Raw genomic sequence first — 27,093 nt, 5'->3', positions numbered from 1 at the left:
CTAGCGTGACCTTACCCCTATCCATCCAACGTTACTTACAAGTGTGTGTGTGTGTGTGTGTGTGTGTCCAGCAGCCCTGCTTCAGTGACCAGAAGAAGAAGACGACTAACCTTGAGGCCTATGTCAGATGGTTCAACAGGCTGTGTTACCTGGTAGCTACAGAGATCTGCATGGTAACTACAGTTCATACAGACTTGACCAGGGGTGCGTTCAAATTCAGCGAACGTTTGCGAACGTTAGCGAACTATTTTCCGTTAGCTTTGCGTTCGCCGCAAACGCTTGCTAACAGAAGCTAACAGTCTGGAGAGGTAGTTCGCCAGTAACGGAACGAGGATCACAATGGACCCTGGCTTACTGGAGATGTGCTCCCAGATGGGGATTGTACCGTTTATGCGAACTATTTGGAACGTTCATTAAAAGGCGTTCAAATGTGACCGTTTGGAGAAAACATGTTTGCGGCGAACGTTCGCCTCCGTTAGCTGAATTTGAACGCAGCCCTGATGTATAAGACTACTACCACTACAATATCCTGAATAAAACAAACGCAAATTTACAATACATGTAGCTGCTACCTGCCCACATCTGTAGGGTCCGCGCCTGCATGGGGTGGGGAAGTCTTTATGGACCAAAACAACATTTTTGTGGACCAACCAACTGACAGAGTGAGCTATAGAGCTACTGGTCGCAGCAAAACAAACAAAAAAAAGACAATACCCTGAGTCCTTTTTTCTCTATGTAAAAATTCTGAAATACTGACATTGTATAATGCATCCATTCTCCTGATATGACACCAGTTTGATTGTGATTCTTAAATGGCTCAATACTGCCCTCTGGTGACATGGTACTATTACTACGCATCTTCTTAATTTCAGTACTAGGTATGCAACATTATAAGGTTCACAATCTGGATATTTAGTATCCGTAGTCTAGCAATCTATCAAATTAATCCTCATCTACTTATTCCATCCAATCATGGATGATAGGCGGTGCAATTAATACAATTCAAGTATACAGTTGTACAGAGTCAAATGTTATTGTATATTGTATAGAAAAGGTGTTCAATTAACAAGCTTTACTGATGGGATACTGTATCTGTGCTGTACTGTGTGTGCAGCCAGCCAAGAAGAAGCAGAGAGCCCAAGTGATCGAGTTTTTCATCGACGTGGCGAGAGAATGCTTCAACATCGGCAATTTCAACTCCCTCATGGCCATCATCTGTGAGTAGTGGCCCAGACCGCCACCTGACGAAGACCCACACGGGTCCAAACGTTGTCACCTTTTACCCAATAAATAGCCCTGTGGAGCAGCTGTGTGCGGACCTCAACCTTACTCTATCAGATGTCATTTTGTCCTGCACCAGCGTGGTGGATGTGCTTGGCATACATTTTATTGTATTTCATAGAATGACTGTTAAACAACTTAGATTGAGCTGTAATGTCCATCGTCTATGAGTAGCTTGTGATTCTACAGACACGCCCTTGTTGATATAACTGTATACCTCGGTGCTGTTCCACTTTTGAAGATTTGACTGCTTAGGAAAATCATTCCAGATAACATGGCCTCCTTCTCTGTCTCTCTCTGCTGTAGCTAGGATAACCCTCCTTCTATGTCTCTCTGCTGTAGCTGGGATAACCCTCCTTCTATGTCTCTCTCTGCTGTAGCTGGGATAACCCTCCTTCTATGTCTCTCTGCTGGGATAACCCTCCTTCTATGTCTCTCTCTGCTGGGATAACCCTCCTTCTATGTCTCTCTCTGATAACCCTCCTTCTATGTCTCTCTCTGCTGGGATAACCCTCCTTCTATGTCTCTCTCTGCTAGGATAACCCTCCTTCTATGTCTCTCTCTGCTAGGATAACCCTCCTTCTATGTCTCTCTCTGCTAGGATAACCCTCCTTCTATGTCTCTCTCTGCTAGGATAACCCTCCTTCTATGTCTCTCTCTGCTGGGATAACCCTCCTTCTATGTCTCTCTCTGCTGGGATAACCCTCCTTCTATGTCTCTCTCTGCTAGGATAACCCTCCTTCTCTGTCTCTCTCTGCTAGGATAACCCTCCTTCTATGTCTCTCTCTGCTGGGATAACCCTCCTTCTATGTCTCTCTCTGCTGGGATAACCCTCCTTCTATGTCTCTCTAACCCTCCTTCTATGTCTCTCTCTGCTGGGATAACCCTCCTTCTATGTCTCTCTCTGCTAGGATAACCCTCCTTCTATGTCTCTCTCTGCTAGGATAACCCTCCTTCTATGTCTCTCTAACCCTCCTTCTATGTCTCTCTCTGCTGGGATAACCCTCCTTCTACGTCTCTCTCTGCTGGGATAACCCTCCTTCTCTGTCTCTCTCTGCTGGGATAACCCTCCTTCTATGTCTCTCTCTGCTGGGATAACCCTCCTTCTCTGTCTCTCTCTGCTAGGATAACCCTCCTTCTATGTCTCTCTCTAGGATAACCCTCCTTCTACGTCTCTCTCTGCTGGGATAACCCTCCTTCTCTGTCTCTCTGCTGTAGCTAGGATAACCCTCCTTCTCTGTCTCTCTCTGCTAGGATAACCCTCCTTCTATGTCTCTCTCTGCTAGGATAACCCTCCTTCTATGTCTCTCTCTGCTGTAGCTGGGATAACCCTCCTTCTATGTCTCTCTCTGCTGTAGCTGGGATAACCCTCCTTCTATGTCTCTCTCTGCTGGGATAACCCTCCTTCTACACTGTATGTCTCTCTCTGCTAGGATAACCCTCCTTCTGTGTCTCTCTCTGCTGTACCTAGGATAACCCTCCTTCCTTGTCTCTCTCTGCTAGGATAACCCTCCTTCTATGTCTCTCTCTGCTAGGATAACCCTCCTTCTATGTCTCTCTCTGTCTCTCTAACCCTCCTTCTCGGTCTCTCTCTGCTGTAGCTGGGATGAACATGAGTCCTGTGTCTCGTCTAAAGAAGACTTGGGGCAAAGCCAAGACCGCCAAGTTCTTCATCCTGGAGGTACAGTTACACTCTAACCAGTCTATATCTACGTCTATCTCTACAATACAGTTACACTCTAACCAGTCTATATCTACGTCTATCTCTACAATACAGTTACACTCTAACCAGTCTATATCTACGTCTATCTCTACAATACAGTTACACTCTAACCAGTCTCTATGTCTATCTCTACAATACAGTTACACTCCAACCAGTCTATATCTACGTCTATCTCTACAATACAGTTACACTCCAACCAGTCTATATCTACGTCTATCTCTACAATACAGTTACACTCTAACCAGTCTATATCTACGTCTATCTCTACAATACAGTTACACTCTAACCAGTCTATATCTACGTCTATCTCTACAATACAGTTACACTCTAACCAGTCTATATCTACGTCTACCTCTACAATACAGTTACACTCTAACCAGTCTATATCTACGTCTATCTCTACAATACAGTTACACTCTAACCAGTCTATATCTATGTCTATCTCTACAATAGGTACAGTTACACTCTAACCTGTTTATATCATATGTCTATATCTCTACAATAGAGATGTACAGTTACAGTCTATTGCCATCACCTGTCTATGAGTGATGGCAAAACGAGGCTTTCTGAAACACCGAGCCTTTTAGGCACATTGAATCGCAAAAAGATGAATTACTGGAAGCCTCATTAAATGCTTTGTACGCTACTGCCACCTGCTGGCAAAGATAATATAGAGCAGCCAATATCACTCAAAATACTGATATAACAGATTTTGATTGACAAGGCCGGCTACGGGCCTGACGTATGTTCTTAGAAGTTGTGATCCGTTTCACCCTCAGCACCAGATGGATCCTACCGGAAACTTCTACAACTACAGGACAGCTCTGAGGGGAGCAGCCCACCGCTCTCAGACAGCCAACAGCAACAGGGAGAAGGTATGGGACCTCACCAGACCCCCCTCCGCTGACTACCCTGGCTGGCCCTCCACTGGACCTTCCTGGACTCCACTGTTCATAGCTACATGGTTCTGTGGGTCCAAACAAGCCTGAATATGAGAGTAGGACTCTCATAGTACTGTAGTAGTACTCTCATAGTACTGTAGTCCACCAGTAGTAGTTGTACACCCAGCTGATCGGAAGAACTGAGTGCTCGGCCTACTTGACTCAAACACTACAGAACAGAATTTTGAATGGTTCCTTTTCTCTCTTTCACTCTGTTGTGTCTCCTTCTCTCTCTCTTCCCATATCTTCTCTTTCTCTTTCAAACTCTGCATGTCTCCCTTTTCTCTCTCTCTCCCTCTCTCTCTCTCTCTCTCTCTCTCTCTCTCTCACTCAATCTGTCTGTCTCTCTCTCTCAGATTGTGATTCCGTTCTTTAGCCTGCTGATCAAAGATATTTACTTCCTGAATGAGGGGTGTGCCAACCGCCTGCCCAATGGACACGTCAACTTTGAGGTGAGGCTGCTGCTGCAAAAAACCCTCTTTCTCCAAATCCCTCTGTCTGTACCTCTCTGCCATCCCTCCCATGGCTTTCAGCTCTATGGCAAGATCAAGATTCACCCTCAAATCCTCCCTTGTCTTTATACAGAAGACAGAATACTTTGTTAATCCCCAGGGGGGAAACTGTCTAAATGATCTCTTTCTCCCTCACTCACAGATCATCTGTCTCGGTGTGTGCGTGTGTTGTTTTCAGAAATTTGTGGAGTTGGCGCGTCAGGTGGGAGAGTTCATGACCTGGAAGCAGATGGAGTGTCCGTTTGACCAGGAGAGGAGTATCCTGCACTACCTCCACACCGCGCCCATCTTCAGTGAGGACGGTGAGACGCCCCCCGTCCTTGTCCTCGTATACAACTGAGCCAGAGGACAGTGTGGAAAACACAACTCCCACGTTACATATGGATCACAAACTGTGCCTGTGTATCAGTCCTAGTAGCAGTACGTCATCTTTGCGTCCCCCCCCTCTCTCTCTCTCTCTCTCTCTCTCTCTCTCTCTCTCTCTCTCTCTCAGGACTCTATCTGGCATCTTATGAGAGTGAGAGTCCAGAGAACCAGGTGGAGAAGGACAGGTGGAAATCTCTCAGGTGAGCACTGGAGAGCCAGCCCGGAGAGACACAAATATCGACAGAACAAAATGCAATATACCGTACAATAATAATAAGTAAAAAACAGTGACAAGTTGACGTACAAAAGTCAAGAGCCATGGATTTAAACTCTGTGACTGAAGGAAGTACCTCAAGTTTGTTGTAACGTATTCCAAGTATAAGGAGCATCATGGAAAAACACAGCCCTTCCGAGTTCAGAATGCACTTGAGGAACCCTGAAAACAAGCCGATCGTTTGATCGGGTCTGATACGGGCGCCAAGGCTCCAGTCCAACAGAGACGAGATGTACGGTGCAAGTTCACCGATAATTGCTTTGAGAATCAACAGATAGCAGTGATAGTTACGCCTTAAAGAAAGAGATGGCCAGCCTACCTTATCGTAAAGAACACAGTGGTGTGTGTCATATCCATCACCCGCAATAAATGTTAGGACGGAGTGATAGACAGAGTCTAAGGGTTTCAAGGTTGTCACGGAAGCATCTGTAGATTGTGTCACATAGTCTAATACTGATTTTTTAAAAACAGATTGAACAATTCTCTTCCTGCAGAACATAGGAAAGCTATAACGGTTTACAAGAAGCCAATTTTGTGCTGCAGCTTCAGAATCAGAATCAGTTTATTGCCATGCAGTTTTTCAACATACTAGGGAATTTGCTTTCGGTCGTGGTGCATAACGTGGAGACAACATTGGACAGGGTGCAGGGACGAGACAGGACAGTGCAAAGAGAAGGAGTCAGAGGGGGACACGAGCCTTGTTGAAGCGTCTGGTGCCCGTGGGGAAGAAGCTGCCTCTGTGGCATGCAGACGTGGGCTTGATGGACCGCAGTCTCCTGCCTGAGGGGAGGGGTAAGAAGAGATTAAGGCCGGGGTGGGAAGGGTCAGCTGCAAACCTCCTGGCCTGTTTCAGGGTCCTGGAGTTGCGCAGGACCAGGAGGGAGGGGCAGGTTGGACCAGGAGGGAGGGGCAGGTTGGACCAGGAGGGAGGGGCAGGTTGGAGCAGGAGGGAGGGGCAGGTTGGACCAGGAGGGAGGGGCAGGTTGGACCAGGAGGGAGGGGCAGGTTGCAGCTGATCACCTTCTCGGCAGATCGGATAACGCGCTGCAGTCCCTGTCCTCGGCTGTAGAGGTGCCAGAGTACAAGATGGTACTGATGGAGGTGTCGTCCCCTCTGAGAACTGATGTTGCAGTTTCTCTAAGAATCGTCATTTAGCCTCCTTCAGTACCTTGATAAACCTGTACTCGGCCTCTTAGAGGCTAGATTATCTTCACGAAACGTGAAAGAGAGTTTATCATCCAACCACAAACCAAGATATTTGCACTCAGTGACTTGCTCAATACGCAAGCCATTAGCCATTGATAGATGGAGCCTATCATAATCAATATGAGAGATGAGAGTATGTATCAGGTATTAGTGAATGGTCGAGACTGAGGAGATGGAACTTTCTCTTTTTGACTATCTGCACCCCCCCCCCCTCTTCCTTCTCTCTCTCTCCAGGTCTAATATTCTTGGGAAGACATGAGGCCTCCAGGGCAGCTACCCCTCCAGGCCAGCGGGGGCAGAGTGTTCTCATTGCACTACACGAACTGTGAAGGAACCAACCAAGCTGGTACTTAGGTGAGGAAGACGAAACATCAACAACGATGAACAGGATTCATCAACATGACAAAAAAAAAGAAGCAGAACAAAAAGAAACAAGCAAATACAAAGCTCTATGGACACCGGAGCAAAATGCCTTTGCAATGGATTTGGCTATTGTACAATACAGTACACTGAGTACCGTGTGTGTGTGTGTGTGTGTGTGTGTGTGTGTGTGCGCGTGTATGTGTGTGTGTCTGTGAAGGATGGATCCGTCCATCTTTAATGTTATTTACTCTGTGGGGTCATGTTTACTACCATAGAGTGTACAGTTACAGGGAAAACTACTTTTTAACATGAATCTTCTTGATATTATTATTCAGCCTCTTCTTCCCTATTCCTATGTCTCTCTCTCTCTCTCTCTCTATCTCTCTCTTTCTCTCTGGTTCAAAGCCTTGTGTATTTCTATTGTACTGTAATTATGCTGTAAGAATCACTATGATGTGAAGGGCGCTGGCTAGCCCAATCAGCTGCCGGACCGTACGTGGTCCTCTGAAGACATTGGCTACTAGAATGAGGGGTGGTCTAGCATCTTCTCATTCCACGCATAGAAGCTGACCACTTGTGTTATCCCCTTACGAATGTGTGTGTGCTTGTGTGTGTGTGTGTGTGTGAGAGAGAGAGAGAGAGACGAGATTGACGTGCCAGCACTGTCTGTCCGTTGATGAGGCGGATGTCTCTCGCCAGGGTACCACGCCCTCTTGGGGAGCTGTGTCTCTGGGACAGTGGTGAGTAGCACCGGTGCTCCGCAGGGGACTCTGCTGGCTTCGTACCTGTTCACCTTGTACACATCGGACTTCAAGTACAACTCAGAGTCCTGCCACATCCAGAAGTGCTCTGATGACACGGCTATTGTGGCGTGTGTGAGGAAGGGACAGGAGGCGGAGTACAGGGACCTTGTGGGAGCCTTCAGCAGCTGCTGGTGCGAGAGGAACGGCCTTCTCCTGAACGCCAAGAAGAACCAGGGAGATGGTTGTTGATTTCCGCAGGTCTAAGCGACCTCTGCTCCTCTCGACTCGAGGGGCCTGTTCATATCATGTGAAGTCTAATTCCTATCAAATCTCATCCTCAGCTCAGAAAAATTGTCTAAACCAGGGTACGTTCATCTTACTGTCTCCTGAGTCATTTTACCTGTTCTTTTAGCTTTGGTTTGAGGCTTGAGTATTTTCTCCTCCTATCTGAAAATGTTCAATGTATGAAAAATTGTGCCATGAAAACATAAAAACAATCAATATTAAGAGCCAGACTAGTGTAGATTGTGTATAAAGGACTCCATTACCCACAAACCCTTCCTACCTCTTCCTGCTCAACCAGGGAGGGTTTCTCTGACTGATGTTCAGTTGTTTGATATTTATGGATTATGGACATTTCTGTGATGACAGATGTACTGTATATCTTTGTTTATTTTGTATTCTTTCTCTAATGAAAATGAAGTATTCTGGAAGGTATGCTACAGATCAACAGTGTTTAAAGGGGCATTACAGGTTTCCACTACTGAAATACTGGAGGCATTGGACACTCACAGGAATATGAGCTTTGTGCGATGCTAAAACCAACATCTAAATGATGAGCAAAGGGTGTTTGAGATGTTTAAGATCCATGGACCAGAGTCGACTTCTGTCTTTCGTTTCTGCAGGAGAGGGAAAGCTGCAGAATCACTCAAATACACTGACCATCCAGGCTCCTCGAACGTATGATGTGTTGTTTCATGCCATTGTTGTTTTGTGGGATAGTATTTGAACTTGTTTTTTTTGTTGTGAACCAGGGGGTTGGGTGGAAGAACAGGGATCTGGTCGGCGGGGATTTGTGTAATTTCATGTTTTTAGACATACAGTTTGATTCAATTTGACATTGATGTGATGTTATGATCCACTCAAAATAGCATCTATCATTAAGTTAACAGGCTGGATCTTTCCCCTCTTCTCTATTTATTGATGTAACTTATCTTCCCCCTCTGTAATACACCCCCCTGCCTCATACAGTTTGGGATAAGCCATCTGTATCTGTGATGAGCCAGTTACTGTACCCACACCCCTGTCACAGTTAGCGCTGTTCTACAGGATTAGAAGGGCATTCACAGCTGTTGAGTGCAGTGTGTGTGTGTGTGTGTGTGTAAGTGTGTGTGTGAGAGAGCAGGTGTGCATGACTCCCCGGAGCTGGTAGCTAATTGGAACTTCTTTCAGCCAGTTAACATGTTTCTGGCAGCATTGTTTGCAACGTTCAAGTCAGGACTAAATAAATGGCTTTTTAAATCAAAATGCCACCCTGTGTTCAACATGTTATTCAACTGTCCCTGGAGGGTTTGGGATTGACAGGCTACTTAACACCCAGGTCCAAATGAGCTGCTAGATATACAGGTAAGTTCCGAATTGCATACAGTACTTCTACTTTTTACTGCAAGTACATACTATAACTGCCTGCAGATTTTCTGACATTTTGCATTTTTTGAAAAATGCTTAAGTACCTAATTTTCAACACATTGTTGTGGTTTTCTCTGTCTCTAGCTGTCATATAAAAGCTATATTAGACTGCTAGTGACTCTCATACCAGTGTATATTTAGCTACGGCCAAAGGAGATACCATTGGATGAAAGGTCAGTCTAAGGGTCATAGAAGGTCAGAAGGGTCTCTCAGTTGACCATGCAGTCAGCAAAATAGCCGTCAACAGGGAACATTGGTCAATCCAGACATTGGATATAGGTCAGATCTAATCTTGACCTAGGTAATGTTTCATCAATGCTTCATGGCCATATTAAAGAATGGTCAGCTGACAGCCTATATTAAGCTCTACACTGAACCGTATAAAAGTAAGGACCCACAAGACTGGGGACGCGCGCTTACCTCGTAACTCATGAAGGCTTAAACTATCTTACGCTGGCTTTAGCTTAGCTTAGCAAGCTAGCATGTTAGCATGCTACATCCACCTGTTGTCAAACATCTGCTCATCTGTTCACAGGTATGTTATATTGTCTAATCCTGTTACATAACTGTTGAACTAAGCTATGTCTGAAATCTATAATTGAACCAAGGCCTAAAGCATGGTTGATACTGTATGTTTTTGATACATGCTTTTGATGATGAATAAAACAACAGAAAGATTATTCTCTTCTCAGCATTCATTGACCAGTAAGGTTAATCAGGTGATCCAACATCAAAATGGCGTTGTCAGGCAAGGATTGAATATATTTCAGTCAAAAGAACCTGATATGGAACTGATTGATTGAAGGGTCAATGAATGTTGAACGGGAATAATGCCAGATTTAAGCTGTGTGAAAATTTGCATAAGTTTAATGTTGTCACTGTAACTAACAGGAAAATGACGCTTAAAATTGTATGTTTGAGCATCAACCGCCAGTCAGTGCTATTTCCCAGAGATTTGATTAATTTGGAATGAGTGATTTAGTGATTAGTTCCTCAGGAGAAAATGTGATACAGGCGCCAGATAAAAACTTGGGAATGAATTGATGACCTAGGAGTTGGCGATGCTGGCGGGCTTCGTTCCCTGCGCCAAAGTTAAAATTCTAAAAGGTTTCAGTGAATGAGTGACTTCTCGATTGGATGTGTTGATTATAAAACTGCAGATTTTAGACGCATCACCTTGGCAGAAAAGTGGAAATAAAAACGATTCCGCGGGGAAGGAATGTAGAAACGGGGCCTGATTTCATGGTAGGATGGTCGAGAAGTCATTCGGTCGTAATTGTACGGGTACGGTACCTAATTTGATAATTTAACCGCAAACTAACGGATACAAACACCAGACCAGGGAATTCGAAAACAAGTGACATTTGTAGGTTACGCCAGATTCCAGTAAATGAATTGTAGTTGAAAAGTGTCAGGAAATACCAGAAAAAGCGAGTGACGACTAAAAAATGATAATAATGTTTATGTCTGTCATAAAAATAACTGTGACGATGCTTAAAATGCTAAGCGCTACAGCTATGCTAATGTGCTGAAACTTACTCACAAAAAAAAAAGCCAGCTGATTTGAATAAAGTGCTATTATAACGCTTTTGGGAGATCAGGAGAGTGTACTCATGAGAGTGAGGGTGTCTCATGAGAGACAGGCTGGAGAGCAGAAATCTTCAGGGCCAGTGTGTGCGTCAGTTGGGGAAGGTTACACACAATTCTTAAGGCTATTAATAGCAACGGCCCCGGCTCAGGCGGGCGGGCTAGCCCCCACCCCCCTCTGCTCACTAGCCCCTACCTCTGCTCTCGCCCCCGCCCCTCTCTCTCACTGTCTCCCTCTGTCTCTGTCTCTCTCTTACAAAATTACAGTACCCCAAAGAATATTGAATTGAGCCAAAACTATGATTAGTTGTTAGTAAATTATGATATTAAACTATTGAAACTGCATTTTGAAATACCCTGAAGATATATATATATATATATTATTTAAAATAATAGGGAACGGGCTAATGATGATTTGAGTACTATCTGCAATAATGGTGCTTGTCTCCCCAGACGCTCGGGACACCTATTGTCCTGAGAAAGAATGGGGAGGACAGGTCATCAGCTTACCTGGTGGTCTGCAGTACATTGTGTAGAGGACTCGGTCGTCATAAACCAAGAGGAAAAAGTTACCCCCCCAGCACAGCTGGAAGACACTCAGTGGCCACAACAGGTATATATATATAGTACTGTTTTAAGAATTGGCACTGTAACGCGTGTGAAATAACGTAACAATATCAAGCGATCAGAATCTACAGAACAATAGACTACTTAAGGAAATATTGCTGTAATGAATGTACAACATAACAATAATATGACTTCCTAAGAGTATTGTTCCAGAGTAAGGAGAGACGAAGTCGTGAAGGAGAATCGATTCCTGTGCGTCTACCAACGTGGTTTGATTGGGCCAACGCCGTCACCGGTGGTGAATGGCGCGCAGATTTAAGACAAATAACTGACCCAGTGATTAATTGGTTAATCGCCTGGGTGCCACCGCTCCACGTCTTCCATCTTGCAGGCTCGTAGGAAGGCACGTGATTAAGGTTTCTGATCAAAACTTTAATAATACGACGTAGCTGGGTAACATCTGTTAAGTGTATTTTTACCTGCAGGATGGACAGAGCGGCCGTGGTGAACCAGCCATTGGGTCAAGCGAATACAACATGACTACACAAGAAATGTTATCTCCACTGGAGATAAATATTTCTATTGACATACAATCTAATAACTGACTGAACTAACTTGTGAGGTGCTCTGGAGCCAAGGTCCGTTCTACGATGGGATTGTATTGTCCATCGTGACCTGACGTCCGAGAGCTGGAGACTAACCATCAAGACTACACTGAAGAGAGGATCAGGTGAGCTGTGAGTGAGTAGCCAATTAACCAAGTAACATGCTTAACCTGACTGGAAATTACTGTTAAAAAGTAATAGGGGAAGCGTAGTGACTAGAGTGATGACTTTAGTGACTAATACCTATCCCTGATGGGGAAGATAGGCAATGACTTATTTGAGTTATAGGGAAAGCAAGAAGCAGTAATTAAGTGAACTATTTAAACTCAGTGGCATAGGCGGGACAAAGAAAAGATTAGTGTGTACATGAGGGCAAGGAAGAGAGAGCAAATACTATTTGCTAAATTATATTCTAGACTAACCATCCCAAGCGAAAGATTCATTGGAAATCTAGTGCCCTGCAGGGGAAGAAATTAGTAATATTTTATCTTCTGCAAAGTCATTTAGCAAAGAGAATTATAAAATCATTCTTTTAATAAAAACATTGTCCCAATTAGTGTTTGCTCTTAGCCAGGGTAGTGTTAAAAAGCAGGGCAAGACATTGTTTAGAATAATTTATATTTTTTATAAGAAAATAGATGTAAAATATTAGAAATAGGTATAGAATGTTTTTTTTTAGAATAATAGTGTTAGTTTTATAAGCTGAATTGTTGCTAGAATAATTTATATTTTTGAAAATTTTAATTGAACTGTCCAAATCATAATCAGTCGATTTTTACTCACTATTATCATCAGGAAATAATGAGAGAAAGGAATGTGGAGAGAAAATCAATGACTATATGAGAAATTGAACAAATTGTTATATTACACTGTTGTACAATTGTACTATTGAATAAGGAATTTGTTAATCTGTTGTTAAAGTCTCTGTGTGCAGCAGAAATAAAATTGGAACCAGACCAGTCGCGCAGCAATGGAGGTCAGGATACCAACATGAACCGTCGGTATGGTAATTAAGACTTAAGCGCAATCAATTGCCATTATTGTCATTACCATTGAATTGTTGTATTTTTACTTTCATCTTAGAGCTGTACTAACAAAATATTATACTGTGGTGTTAATTTGTGTGTTTTTAATTCAATCCAAAGGAAGATAGAGCAACATGGCAGAATCAGAACAGAGCAGTACATGAATGCCAAGACAGGTGTTGAGCACACATGTGGAAATTGTCCTGGCAGACAGGAAACTAGGTCTCTTTCTAGCCTGCATTTACCACTGTGTAAAAGCCAAGTGGGATTGTTGACCATTGTTGTCTCTCTCTCCATTACAGAGAGGGGGCGGGGTCAAGGCAGTAGTGAATGGTGACAGGCCACAGCTACAGGAAGCAGGTAGAGTAGAGAGCGTCAGAGATTATCAACTGTTCATTGTTTGTGAAATCTCATCATACCCCAAAGGCCAGGTGTGACCATGAGACATGCTGAGGTCATCGCCCAAAAGAATGTGTACCCCAACGAGGCTGGCGCCAGACGGGGGAGGTGATTGACGGGTGAGCCCGGCGGTTGGACTGTGGGGTTCCGGCGGCTGGACGATAGGGTTCCGAAAGGAGGCCTATGGTTCAGGTGCGTGGAACATGGAATGTGATGCCGCACGGGGCAAGGAGAAAGGAGAATGGCACCTTACCCCCAGCCAGACCTCTGGGAGGGACACAAAGGGAAGGCCAGGGGATGGGGTTTTGAAAAATAAATAAAAATAAGATAAAATACAATAAAATGAAATAAAAATGATATTATAGAAACAGTGAAGAAAGATAGCTCTAGAACGCCAGGAGTATGGACATTAATTCTGCTATGAGTGGTCAATGCTTTGTGCTCCACTAAGGAATTAAATTATTAATTACAGTCCCCATCTAGGTATATTTAGTTAAAACATGTCATTAATTGTCCACTGCATTATTTTGATAATTTCGTGTCCAAGGGGGGGATTGGTTGTATTTGCCTATGTTGTTATTATTATTCATCTTCCACTAAAGTCTAACTTCTCGTGGACAACACATCAGCGAAGATTGTCATAAAGGATAGATGTAGTGTGATTTCTTTCAGAATTTTATTTCAGAAATTGGATTTTTGGAAAATGTTTAATTCTGTTCTCTGAAACCAACACTACATTACCCACAATCCAACGCAAGCTCCACCAATCGGAGACATCGCTGTTGGCAAACATACCTAGCCCCTGCCGAGGATACATTAGATCTTCAGACTGTCATTCACAAACTCAGTGACCAGAGTGTCATTAAGATTGAGCGACAATGCATCAAAATGTTTTACAATACAAAGTATTGTCACCAGCTGTCTCTTTAATTTGTTGAATATATTATGAGACGCTGATCACTTAGGCCACTCATCCACACTTTAAAGAGCAGACCATTAGTATATGATGCAACATCTATTGTTGTATCCTTTGTTTCAGTGTATACTTTAATCAACAACGATATTTCATGGGCTATTGCAGATACCACCAGTGTTTTATGATGACACATAGTCTATTGGAAAAACCAAACGTGAGTTGTTGTTAATTAGCTCAGTGAGAGAGGATGTTGTTTGGTGTCAGAAGTTACAAGTTCAATCCTCAACTGATGCAAAATGAACATTGGGATGTCAACTTTCTTGTTATCTTCATATTCTCTTGCTCATTGCTCCAAAACTTGCCTGAAATTGCCTGGCCACGCCTCACTGTGCGTAGCAACCTTAGGTGTGGTTTGAGTTTGGCAAGGTTTATTTAAATTCAAGTTAAAGTTTTAAATAAGTTCTATTTCAATACCAACCAAGCAGCAAGTTTAAGTTAATGTACAGACAAGGCGCTGGTCCGAAATTTATCTGCACAACAAGTTTATTAGAAATGTATAATAACTTTAATTTTTAATTGGAACAAGGGAATTGCAAATGTTTTTGCTGAAGGAATTGTACCCTAACTCCTACGCTATGCTGAGTTCCAGTCTCCCCTCTACCCAAAAGTGAATGTGGACATCTGTAACCTCTGCATTGTGCTGAAGTTCCACTAACAAAGGAGCAAGGTGACTCCTGAGCCAAAGACCATCAAGGAAAGGCGTCTATGGAGTGCCAGTCTACCCAGTCTCCTCTACACTCTACTGGACTGATCGGACGAGTGTTAAGGATCAGACGGGTGGTAAAGGACATTCCTATGGATGCCATCAGACGAGTGGCAGAGGATTAGACGGTGACCATCAGACGGGTGGCAAGAGACTGAACGTGTGCCAATGGATCCGACGGGGGAGGAGGAAAAACAGAAGGACTTCAACGGACATCGCGAGGAGGCAGAAAAACATGTCCGTGAGAATGACTTTTCTTAATGCATAATCACTAATATATACATATTGTCATTAGTTATCTGTAACAGGACAAAGCAGTTTATTTATCTGTCAATGTACGAATTTTTGTTTGTTTTGTTTAACAGTCTTAAAAGTGTTTAACTGTCTTATGTTTCAAGAAAGAAGAAAAAATAGTTAAGAACTGTGACTAACATGTGGGTTTCCTCTCCACATGTGTTCGAGAAACTCTCTCTCGCGAGATGGCTTGGCTGTGGGGTTTTGGACGAGGCAGTGGAGACTGGCGCCAACTGTCCCATGAACATTGAGGACAAAGACGCAGGACTCCGCTCCCTACTCCAACCTACAGACAAAGCTAATGTTTTCTGAATAACAAACACAATTCTTTTGACAATTGACTGTGTGTTTTTGAGTTAGCATCTATTGTCTGAAGTTATTGTTTAATGTTAATTGTTGTTTTATTGACATTTATGAGTTAAGCTAGAAGCCAACTGTGATGTTACTGGTTTTGAGGGAAATTAATCCCTCAGACGGGGGTCTGTTGTGGTTTTCTCTGTCTCTAGCTGTCATATAAAAGCTATATTAGACTGCTAGTGACTCTCATACCAGTGTATATTTAGCTACGGCCAAAGGAGATACCATTGGATGAAAGGTCAGTCTAAGGGTCATAGAAGGTCAGAAGGGTCTCTCAGTTGACCATGCAGTCAGCAAAATAGCCGTCAACAGGGAACATTGGTCAATCCAGACATTGGATATAGGTCAGATCTAATCTTGACCTAGGTAATGTTTCATCAATGCTTCATGGCCATATTAAAGAATGGTCAGCTGACAGCCTATATTAAGCTCTACACTGAACCGTATAAAAGTAAGGACCCACAAGACTGGGGACGCGCGCTTACCTCGTAACTCATGAAGGCTTAAACTATCTTACGCTGGCTTTAGCTTAGCTTAGCAAGCTAGCATGTTAGCATGCTACATCCACCTGTTGTCAAACATCTGCTCATCTGTTCACAGGTATGTTATATTGTCTAATCCTGTTACATAACTGTTGAACTAAGCTATGTCTGAAATCTATAATTGAACCAAGGCCTAAAGCATGGTTGATACTGTATGTTTTTGATACATGCTTTTGATGATGAATAAAACAACAGAAAGATTATTCTCTTCTCAGCATTCATTGACCAGTAAGGTTAATCAGGTGATCCAACATCAACATTTTAAACATTTCTATATTGCTATATTGCCGTAATAAATCAAGAGAGATATGTGAGTTGTTCTGTGTCAGTTTTATTTCAGTAAAGCAGTAAGATACCATCAACATGGTCTAGTAACGGTATGAATTCCAGGGATGAAAAGAGAATTCCAGTTTCTGCTAAGAACTCTACAGGCTTTATTTAATTAGAGGCCACAATGAGACTCTAATGTTGAAGTAGCCTATTGAGGGACAGATTTAGATTGTCCTGCTGACCAACTTCATGGTTACCCCGTCCTCTCCATCGAGAGTGCAGTACTGGAGTGAGGAGAGAGGGAGGGAATACAGTAAATATATATGTTAGATAGGAAGGTGGAAGACCTTCAGAAGACCTTCAGAAGATGATTTTCGATCAATAAAGAGAAAATTATTTTGCCAAGTCTTCACAAGTCAATGATGTGGGATATGACAGTATGACAAATAATGTAACATTTAATAGGGGCATTTACAAAGCATTTATGAAAAATTGATAAATACTTTAGACCCAGGACTAGGTGGCGGAACTACATCTCCGCACTGGCCTGTGAGCGGCTAAAGATTCCCCAGGCAGAGCTAGTTGATGCTGCTAGGGAAAGGGATGTCTGGGGCCTCCTGCTGGAGCTGCTGCCTCCGCGACCCGACCCCTGATAAGCGGATGAAGATGGATGGATGGATGATAAATACTTATCTCACTCACCTCAACGAGCTTGCCTCTGCTTATTTCAGCTGTGCGAAGGCACCTGGGAAACTTGATAACGAGTTTACCCCCAACAAGGCTGGGTGTGGCCTGACAAACATAGTTGAACAATGATTCAATCAATCAATCAATCAATCAATCAAATCTATCTGATGAATAGAAATACAAAATGGAAACAACGACAGCTTTCAAGGAAAGTATTTTCACCACAGAGTTCAGTTCATTCTTCACAGCACATTACTGATGGTGTTTCATTTTTCACTGATAATCTTTCCGTTATTTAACAGTTATTTAAGTCCTGTATTTTCTTACCATGAAAGTCATTCCTGCATGGTTGGTCATCTCACTCTCCTTGCCGATGGTGAAGCTGTTGCTGGAGGTCTTAGAGTCCAGGCTCAAGGTCCAGGTGAAGTTATCTCCTTCCTGAACCACCTCTGTCACCATCGCCCCCGGTTTTCCCAGATAACCAGGTACATTAAACCCTGCAGGACAAGAGCACCGTCAGTAACCCAGCAAACACACAACGTCAGGGAGACGTTCAGATCATGTCTTAATAACGTCCGTCGGTCCTGAACCCCGTTTGTTCGTCTGCTGGACCCCTCAATATTCACACGTCTGGCTTGGACCCCTCTAAGACGTCTGTGGACGTGCAGAACGGGTTCAATATCTGAACGTCTAAATTAAACTTTCATTCTGGCTCCTAATTGGATGTCTTTGGACGTCCGCAAAAGACGAAAAAGACATCTAAAAGACGTCTTTTAGACGTGTCTTTGCTCAGTGGGAAGAACACTGGAAGAAATAAGAATATGGTCTCACTTTTTTCACCATGTCAATTTGTATGTAGAATTACATTATGTAATATTATTATATTATGTTGTATACTTAATTAATATAGATAATAGAGAATGGTTCCTTACCGATGGCCTTGAAGAACTCAGCAGTATTCTCCATTTTCTCGCTCTCATACGTCCCAGTGAAAGACATGGTCATCAAGAGCAATGAGGAACTGGAGCTCATGAAGTTGAGAGAGAGCAGAAAAAAGCTGTATGTAGAGAGAGGAGTAGATGTCTCTCTTTAAATACTGGATATCCCTATGAGCTGGAGAGAGACTGGGAGCCAGCAGGAGACATTTGCTTTTCTTTGGTATTCAAATCAGTTTGCATACCAAGGGTGGCATCTTTACCTAACTGTCAGAACCTCTCCTCTCTCCTGCCATGCCTGGCCCTGCAGCCCTCTCTTCACAAATGAGAAAAACAAGTATACATTCAAATTTGATCAGAAATGTTCAATTTTTCAAATGAAACGAAGCCGGAAATTTGAATATCTCATGGAGGCTATACTCATTTGGAATTTAAGCAAAACCCACGGTTGTTTTGTGAAACTGATACATTATGATGATCAGTGTACCGGCCAGGCGTACAGTTATGGCACCAGCCCTGAAGATTTGTTTGATGATTTGTGTGTTGGAGGATGGCAGGTGAGGTTGAAAGTGTGTACCAGAGAGGGCAGGATAAAGGAGATGTAAAAAAGACTTCCACTTCTCTGTACCTATCTGCTCTCAAAAGCTCACCTCATCAAGATCGTCTTCGCATCACCTCACCTCCTTGTCCTCCTCTGCACTTTCCTGCCATGGCTTTCATTGGGAAATACACGATGGAGAGTTTTGAGTACGATAAGGAATCAGACATTTTTTTAATTTAGATTTTTATTAAGTATAAAGCAGCAGACAAGAACAACAGTGAGTCAATAAAAAAACATAACCATAGTGCAGACAAGACAAGAACAACATTGTGACAATACAAAGACATGAACAAAATACAAACAAGACGAGAACAACAGTGTGACAATACAAAAACAACCATAGTAGCGTACAGACAAGATAAGAACGACAGTGAAAATACAAAGACATGAACATAATACAAATTATAGATGTTGCGCTGCACTGGGTTGTGGCCGGGCGGAGTCAGAGAAGGAAGGAGACAAATGGTAAATATGAGGGTCTAGATGTACACATACTGTCTATACACAAACTGGTGCAGGTGTTTTCCTGTTAACTGCTCCAGTTAGGAGATGGAACAAGGTTTGAGGTTGTGACATGGCCACCGCTCTTTTCTGTCCTGACCACACGGTGAACTGCCCACCGACATCAGGACTGCTCATATGTTGGCATAGGCTCAAAACTCACCTCTTCAAGAAGTACTACCAGGATTGTCCCTCTTAAGCACCTATTGTTGTCCCCCACCCGGAGACAGCCGAAGGGGTGGGGGGGGCTTATGAGCTGGAGCGTGTGATGGATGTGAAATTCAAGGTGAGACAGTGGTGTGGTGGAAGATAAACAGGTCTACCCAGTATTCCCAAGTATCTTTCCATGAACATTGAGTAATTGATTTCTATTTCACCATAGAACTAAAAATTACAATCAAAACTACAGCATGTACCAACTTCTTCAGTCACCAATCCGCTGTAACCCCACTGTGAACTACAGAACAGAACATCTTTGTACAGTAAGAAAGGGGATGGGAACAGGCCTCTTCTCCGTTTTGAGTTTTGACTGCAACTACATTTTGTCCCTTTCAGACCACCGTCACCATGGATGGAGGCAAACTGAGTCAGTATCCCATGCATCTCTATACGGCTGAGATGGACGGAGACAAGCTGATTGAGGTGAGCGAGAGAGAGGAGACATTGAGAGAGAGAGACAGAGAGAGGCAGAAACACACATATACAACCTCAATGGCTGAGAAATCGATAGAGACACGTTTTGGGTCTTTGATTGTGTAGTGGCTACTTTTTGAGTTCCTGTAAAGATAATGTATATATTTCTGACATGTCCCGGGCAAGATGGAGGGGTGTGGCGGGCCGCAAATGGCCCGCTGGCCGCGAGTTTGAATCCCCCGCTCTACATGATCAACAACATGAAGGGCATTTATTCACAATACAAAGGCAATTTGTGATATACAGTCTCTTATGTTAGAGGTACTGTTTTTGATAAACAATATGCTAACAGACAGTTAAATAGGTTGATATGCTGCCTACATGCTTCATGATGTTTTTGTACTGATAGAGATGAGAGGTTTCAAGCCACAGACTATTTATTTTATTTATTTAACCTTTATTTATACAGGTAAACAAACACGTTGAGTTTAGAGGACTCATTTTCAAGTGTGACCTGTTCACAATCATTCAGCACTCGTTACACTAAGTTACAAACAACAGGACAGAATTACAATAAAACATACAGGACTATGTGTAACAATAACAACAATAAAAGTCGGAAGTCTAAAAGTGCAAAGTGCATGGGGGATGAGAACAGGGGAGAGTTATCTTAGAGTGCAAGAACATGACATTGGCACACTCACTAAATCAGACAATAGTCGCTTAAACCTTGTGAGAGAGATCAAATTGGACAACTTAAAACTCAGCTGTAAGGAGTTCCAAGAGGAAGGGGCTGCATATGAGAATGCTCTTTTGCCTCTCTCAGTACGGACCAGGGGGATGGAGTACGTTATGATGTCCTGAAAACGAAGGCCGTAGGTGGAGTGTTTGCACGAAAGGAGAGTAGATAAGTAGGTGGGAAGCAGACCAAGAATGGATTTGTAAATGAAAATGTACCAGTGATGGGTTCAAGGGACTAACCTCTACAAGGCTGCTAGAAGGGCGTATCAACAAAGATGGCCCAACTTTGCTTGAGCACCGCAAATACGTTTTGAAACATCAGTTATACCATGACATTCCTGTATTGTTTACTGAACCATACGCAACTGCAGGGATGATGATGTGAGACAAACATATTTTACTCCCAGAGCACAATACCCTGAGTATTATGGGTTTGCGGATGCAAATTCAAGCCTGGAGTTAATGGTTAACACCAAATGTCCCAGAGTTCTCCAGCATTGGGATCTGCACTGACATGTTAGATGTTAGGACTGGCTGGGTTTCGTGATGTTAGAGCCGCGTGCTGATTCTGGTAAATGTCACTTTCTTTTCTCCTGGGGTTGTACAGACCTGCAGAAGAGGGAGAGAGGAGAAAAGAACGGGATTACAAAGAATGTGTCTGGTTTACAAGGATTTAGTGAGAGTTTTTACAGAGAGGATATAGCTTACGTTTAAACAGGCGTAGGGACTCTAATGTGATCTCGTCTTTTCTCAGTTCTGCCCTTGCTCTATATTCTCATCTGCTTAAAGGAGTAGTAAAGGGGAAATGCATGTTTCTTGTCTTTGAAATCGAGAGTTTAACATGTTTTTGAATGATTTTTCAAGGTGCCCACCCACATCCATTGTATGACCAAAACGTTGGTAGAGCAATTATCAGACTTTCTCAAAAGTGCTAGTTTTGTCAACGTTTTGATCTGAACCATTGTATATGATCATAAGTAACCTTAAAACAGAGCTAAACATGCATTTTCCCTTTACTACTCCTTTAAGGAATTTCTTTTATCCCTATTTGTAAATCCAGTCTTTCTCACCATTACAAGCTTGTCCCCGTCCATATGGGCTGTGAACAGGTACTTGGGGAAGTGGATAGCAATCTCGCCCCCTTCCATGGTGACAGTGGTCTAGGAACAACACAAATAATTAGGTTCATGTACGTAATTATTTTTGTCACAACGGTCGGCATTCTGAGAGATATACATGATATATTTTGTTGTTAAATGCAATTTCCCCACTACCTCACAATAAGTGTTGACCATCACAGAGCAGTAAGTGTGTTTGAGCAACAGCAGCTACTGTACATCTGAAAGACTATTATTAGCCAATTTTGACATAGAGGTGGCATTAACAGACTTAAAATCCCATACATACATACATGGCAGTTGTCCCTTGCTGCCATACATGACTAACTAATCCTGGTCTGATAGGCGTCCCCAAAAGTGTTCCTGTGAGATAAAAATGATTCTTACCTTGAACTTGGTTCCAAACATGGTCTCCAGCTCACACTCCTGTCCAATAGTGAAGCTGTTGGTCCAGGTCCAGTTGGGGATCTTCTGGGACCAGGAGAAGTTCTGACCCTCCTGAACCACCTCTGTCACAACCTTGTAGTCCGTCTTGGCATTCAGGAAACCTAGGTTGAAAGTGCAGGAGTTGGGAGGTTAGCTTAGGTTATTGGTTACATTGGATTAAGTTAAATTAGGCTTCTTTAGATCAGATTAATTTGATTTAGGTTACGTTAGATTAGGAAGGAGAATAGAGACAGCAAGGAAACTAGATACAGGGAAGTATTAACAGTACTGTAGGTAAGGTTCTGTACAATAAACATCTGCTCTTCAGTCTAAAATAATGTAGCCTAAACCAAGCTAACCCAATATTGAAAACCTTACCCATGGCTTCTAGAAAGTCCTCATAGTTCTCCTGACTCTCCAGTTCAAACCTCCCTGAGAAGGCCATGATGGAATGAAGAGAGGAGGGTGAAAGGAGGGTGGTAGAACGAGGTGAGAGAAGAAGAGGGAGGTGTGGTAACTCTACAAACACACCTCTATCTGTCTTTCACATTGTCAATGACTGACTCACCCATGTCCTCCCCTGTCTTCACATTCTGTAAATACCTGATGCCTCAAGTCAGTCCTGACTTCCTGAGGCCACAAGTATGCACAAGTAAAACAGTATGCACACAAGTTGTTGTCTTCCCAACAATACAAATTTTTTTTTCCATGGAAAAGTAGTCAGATTGGGTACAGAAACAAGGCAAGGCTATTTCCCTGTGCAGTCCACTGTCAGGTTGCTTCAAGAAATGAGTGACGATGAGCATTGATGTCATAGAATTTGAATGAGTCATGGTTTGCAAGTTGGTGCAGGTTTCATGTGTTCAAGGGAAGAGGTGCTATTAAAGGAGTAGTAAAGGGAAAATGCATGTTTAGCCCTGTTTTAAGGTTACTTATGATCATATACAATGGTTCAGATCAAAACGTTGACAAAGCTAGCATTTTCGAGAAAGTTGATAATTGCTCTACCAACGTTTTGGTCATACAATGGATCTGGATGGGCATCTTGAAACATAATTCAAAAACATGTTAAACTCTCGACTCTCCAATGTTGTCTCCATGTTATGCACTATGACCGAAAGCAAATTCCTATTACGTTGAAAAACTGCATGGCAATAAACAAATTCTGATTCTGACTCAGATTAAATTTTGGAGTGGATCTGAATTACAGGGCGGATCCACAAATTAAAACAAAACTTCGAGTGAAGCCAGCTACCCGTGGGGGGGCGCTAGAGACACGGTGCTTGCGGGAGAGTCTGGAGGGCCCCAAACCACCACCTGTCTGGTGCTACCTGAGGGGGGGCCACAGTGCCGCCCAAACACGGCCACCCATTCACCTCCATTCATTCTTTGGACTCACGAGTGAAAAAAAATCCCCTCATTCATTTCAATAGGGGGGGGGGGGGGATTGAAACGGCCATCTCGACGTGGGAACATCACAGAGACACAGGGTTTGAACTGCCATCACTAGAATCCATTTAGAGGTCAAAGTTGTTTCACATCATTTCAAAGACTAGCTGACACAGTGTGTTAGATCAAAGACGGCACAGGGACATAGCTGGATCTTCTGTTGGATGGTTCATTGTAAACAGATTAACATCATAAGTCCTGGCTGGGATTGGAACACATCCATCTTGACTTGTTTCCAGTGATGAGGGACATGGAGAGGCATGAGTGCTATTTCTGATGTTCTGAGAAGTGGATAATGACAACCAGTGACATCAAAAGCCATTCATATGATCCTATCATAACCAGAATAAGCTGCTGAGACGCCTGAGGACAGAGAATTGTTTTCCATTGGATCACAGATGCACCAGATCTGTTTCAGAAACCCTTCTTGTGCAACCAACCCCAGTTCTAAACATAGATTTTTCAGTAGGCAGAGTGGATGAAAGGACTTCGAATGGACTGTTTTTTATCAGGAGATTTTTCAGTAGGCAGAGTGGACGAAAGGACTTTGAATGGACTGTTTATCAGGATATAAATCTTACATACTGGTCAAGCTACAGTATTTGTGTTGTGGCAGTGGCACACACACACACACACACACACACACACACACACACACACACACACACACACACACACACACACACACACACACACACACACACACACACATTCCTGTTCATGTGTCTGTTGTGTTCCATACGGGAAACGGAACTGTCTCGAGATATTGTGTTTCAGAGTATCAGACAAGATAGGCAGTTGTCAGGCGACTCTCTGACACCTCCGAATGACAAAGATAACGTGGTACATGTTTTGAGTGAAACAAAGAATGATTCGCCCGTTCAATTGCTTTGAAATAATACAAAACAGCACAGAAGGAGAAGGTATGATACTGTACCTTTTTCTTGAATGAAAACCTCACTATGTTTTGTAAAGTGCGTGCGTTCGTTTGTCCGTCAAACATGTACCAGCCTAGCCTATCCCTGCCCATCTCAGCTAATGATCAGATGGGCATCAGCTGAGCCTAACTAGGCCTACTGGGCAATCAGCTAATTAGACTCACCCTGGGACATCGGCTATATGCACGTTCACTTGAACTTAGTGTATTTCCCCCTTGTGATATATATGAGACAGGGGACCTCATTATAGGGTGATTTGATGTTAATGTTAAATGTTAATTTTAGCATTCTAAGAGTTAGACCACCCTGTTCTGTACAGGGAAACAGATAACCTTTATCCATAGTCTAATTTATCAATGATCCTAGGACGTGATCAAGACTAGCAATTTTCTCGTCTGGTTTACTGATTTATGATTGTAAATTTAACTGGTTCTTTATTGGTAAGTTACACTTTTTAAGACTCTTGGGAGCTCTTTTTTAAGCAATGTATGTGCACAGGGATAGCCTGTTGATTGTTACACCAAGGCAAGACTGTTTAGCCTACCTTGGTTCTGTAGTTCTGGCACCCAGTGCAGAAAAATGGCTCTTTTGCAATCCCAGAGTCTGGTGTTGGTAGCTTTTTCCATGTTTTTGATGTAAATGGATTCAGTTCCAGACAGATATTTTCCAGAAGCCGTCAAAGACGCTGGTGTTTATTAAATCCTGTGTCTGGTTGTGCAATTGCACCTGCTGTTTATTGAAACGACTGGTCAGTATAAATGCTGCCAGGGAACTTATAAGGACTCAAAGCTGTGTGGCTATTCATACACTGGCCATGGCCTAATACAGGTCAGCTGAGTGCAATTCTGTCTACTTTCTCAAAAGTGCTAGTTTTGTCAATGTTTTGATCTGAACCATTGTATATGATCATAAGTAACCTTAAAACAGGGCTAAACATGCATTTTCCCTTTACTACTCCTTTAAGTGGGACACTGATTCCAGCATCCTCGGTGCTGCGTCCCTCCCTATACGCAAACTGGTATGGGTCAAGACAAGGAGAGGTTACAGGTATGATCATGTTTACTATAACCCTTTTCGAAACATTTCATAGATTACATAGAGCATAACTGTTGTGGTTTTCACATGCCAAGATCTTTAGAAACGTCTTTCGAAACGAAATAGCTTCCTCACTTGCTCCAGCACTAATGCGCACAGCGCGCAATCGTTGCTCCAGCACGCTGTGCGCTGTGCGCATGCGTGCTGGAGCAAGTGAGGAAGCTATTTCGTGTCTAAAGACGTTTCTAAAGATCATATTACAGAGGCATGTGAAAAACAACACAACAGGCCTACGCTCTCTATGTAAGCACAACTAGCGATTCATCAAGACAGATTGATGAAAACAACCGTTTCGCGGCAGAAAATTGATTTTTAGAAGCTGCATTCTCGTTGCCCCCACCACCGCCATTACATGGATATACTGGCTCGCGCTGGATTTTAAATTTATTCTACAGGCCTCCGAACTACACCAAAGTGATCTCGGTGAGTCAAACGTCTTATAATATGTCGTAAATAAGGTCCAGGTTGTCAAAAACGAGCATTGTCCTTTAAGGTCACTGGTCTAAAATCCTTATTCTACAGGGCATGATACTCTAGGAATAGGGATGATAGTGGACTTCTTCCATAGCTTAGTATGACTCTCAATAGCACGTTGAAAGATGGTTCACCAAGCCTCAGTTAGTTCAGCTGCACACTGCTTGAGCAAGAAAGGAGGCAAGCCGTCTGGTCTCACAGATCTCTTGTTACCCGCCTTTTGGAAAGTTGACTGTACCTGTTTAGGTTCAATGGTTACACAATAAACCGAGTCAATTTCAAGTGAGTCAAAAGTCAACACGGGAGAGTCGTTCTGTGAATCAAATCTTAAAAAGAAGTCATTCAGTTCATTGGCTCTCTTCAAGTCATCTGAGGTAATGAACTGTTTCTTGTTGGAGTTCATGTTTGTTATTTTTTTGTAAGTTACACTTTAAGACTCTTGGGAGCTCTTTTTAAGCATTGTATCTGCACAGGGATAGCCAATTGATTGTTACACCAAGGCAAGGCTGTCTTACCTTGGTTTTGTGGTTCTGGCACCCCCTGTGCAGACAAATGGCTCCTTTGCGATCCCCCAGAGTGGTGTTCGTAGCTCAATTCCAATCCTATTCGTCATTTATGATGCAAATTGAGTCCGTTCCAGACAAAGAGAAAGGCTTCCACTGGCACGTCATTAACGTTGGTTTTTATTTAACAGAAGCATTGTTGTAGCTGTAACAATTAGCCTTGAGCTTCAGACTTAAGGCAGAGAACATACATTACATTGTTGTTGCGTAGCACAGTGGATGCGAGAGCAGAGAGCAGAAGAAGCGCAGCAGCATCAGCAAGCTAAGCTAAGCTCCCATAGAGAATTCCCTCTTAAGTAGGTCTTGACTAAGTCATAAAACAGATTAGGTGTGGGTGTCGGGTAATAGAAGAATGCAATCATGTATTGAACTAGCATCCTGGTTACTAGCCAGGTCAAGATTAAACAGTAGCCTTGGCAACCGAGGATCCTGTGTCCGGTTGTGCAACTGGTAAGCTGTTTATTGTTTATTGAAATGACTGGTCGGTAAAAATGCTGCCAGGAAAGGTC

General features: G+C 43.0%; 2 protein-coding genes across 2 annotated transcripts in view; one reads left to right on the top strand and one right to left on the bottom strand.

Moving 5' to 3' along the window:
• LOC311326687 (ras-GEF domain-containing family member 1C-like) overlaps positions 1 to 7,609 on the top strand; it is a gene marked incomplete at its 5' end in the record, with an annotated part of 11,849 nt that extends 4,240 nt beyond the window's left edge. The window contains 8 exons of the mRNA XM_084459621.1: positions 72 to 173; positions 1,115 to 1,217; positions 2,883 to 2,962; positions 3,784 to 3,879; positions 4,302 to 4,397; positions 4,636 to 4,759; positions 4,951 to 5,023; positions 6,538 to 7,609. Coding sequence (XP_084315747.1) covers positions 72 to 173; positions 1,115 to 1,217; positions 2,883 to 2,962; positions 3,784 to 3,879; positions 4,302 to 4,397; positions 4,636 to 4,759; positions 4,951 to 5,023; positions 6,538 to 6,562 — 699 coding nt within the window. The 3' untranslated portion in view covers positions 6,563 to 7,609. The remainder of the gene's footprint in view (positions 1 to 71; positions 174 to 1,114; positions 1,218 to 2,882; positions 2,963 to 3,783; positions 3,880 to 4,301; positions 4,398 to 4,635; positions 4,760 to 4,950; positions 5,024 to 6,537) is intronic.
• Positions 7,610 to 21,070: 13,461 nt separating this feature from the next.
• On the bottom strand, positions 21,071 to 22,510 carry LOC311326608 (gastrotropin-like; the record flags this gene model as incomplete). Its single annotated transcript, XM_084459544.1, has 4 exons — positions 21,071 to 21,130; positions 21,592 to 21,681; positions 22,027 to 22,187; positions 22,444 to 22,510. The coding sequence occupies 4 exons, from the start codon at positions 22,508 to 22,510 to the stop codon at positions 21,071 to 21,073; spliced, it is 378 nt and encodes a 125-aa protein (XP_084315670.1).
• Between the last annotated feature and the right edge of the window lie 4,583 nt (positions 22,511 to 27,093).

This window comes from Borostomias antarcticus, assembly GCF_949987555.1.
Source record: "Borostomias antarcticus genome assembly, chromosome: 28".
Lineage (NCBI taxonomy): Eukaryota > Metazoa > Chordata > Actinopteri > Stomiiformes > Stomiidae > Borostomias > Borostomias antarcticus.
This window is presented reverse-complemented; position numbering and strand designations above follow the sequence as displayed.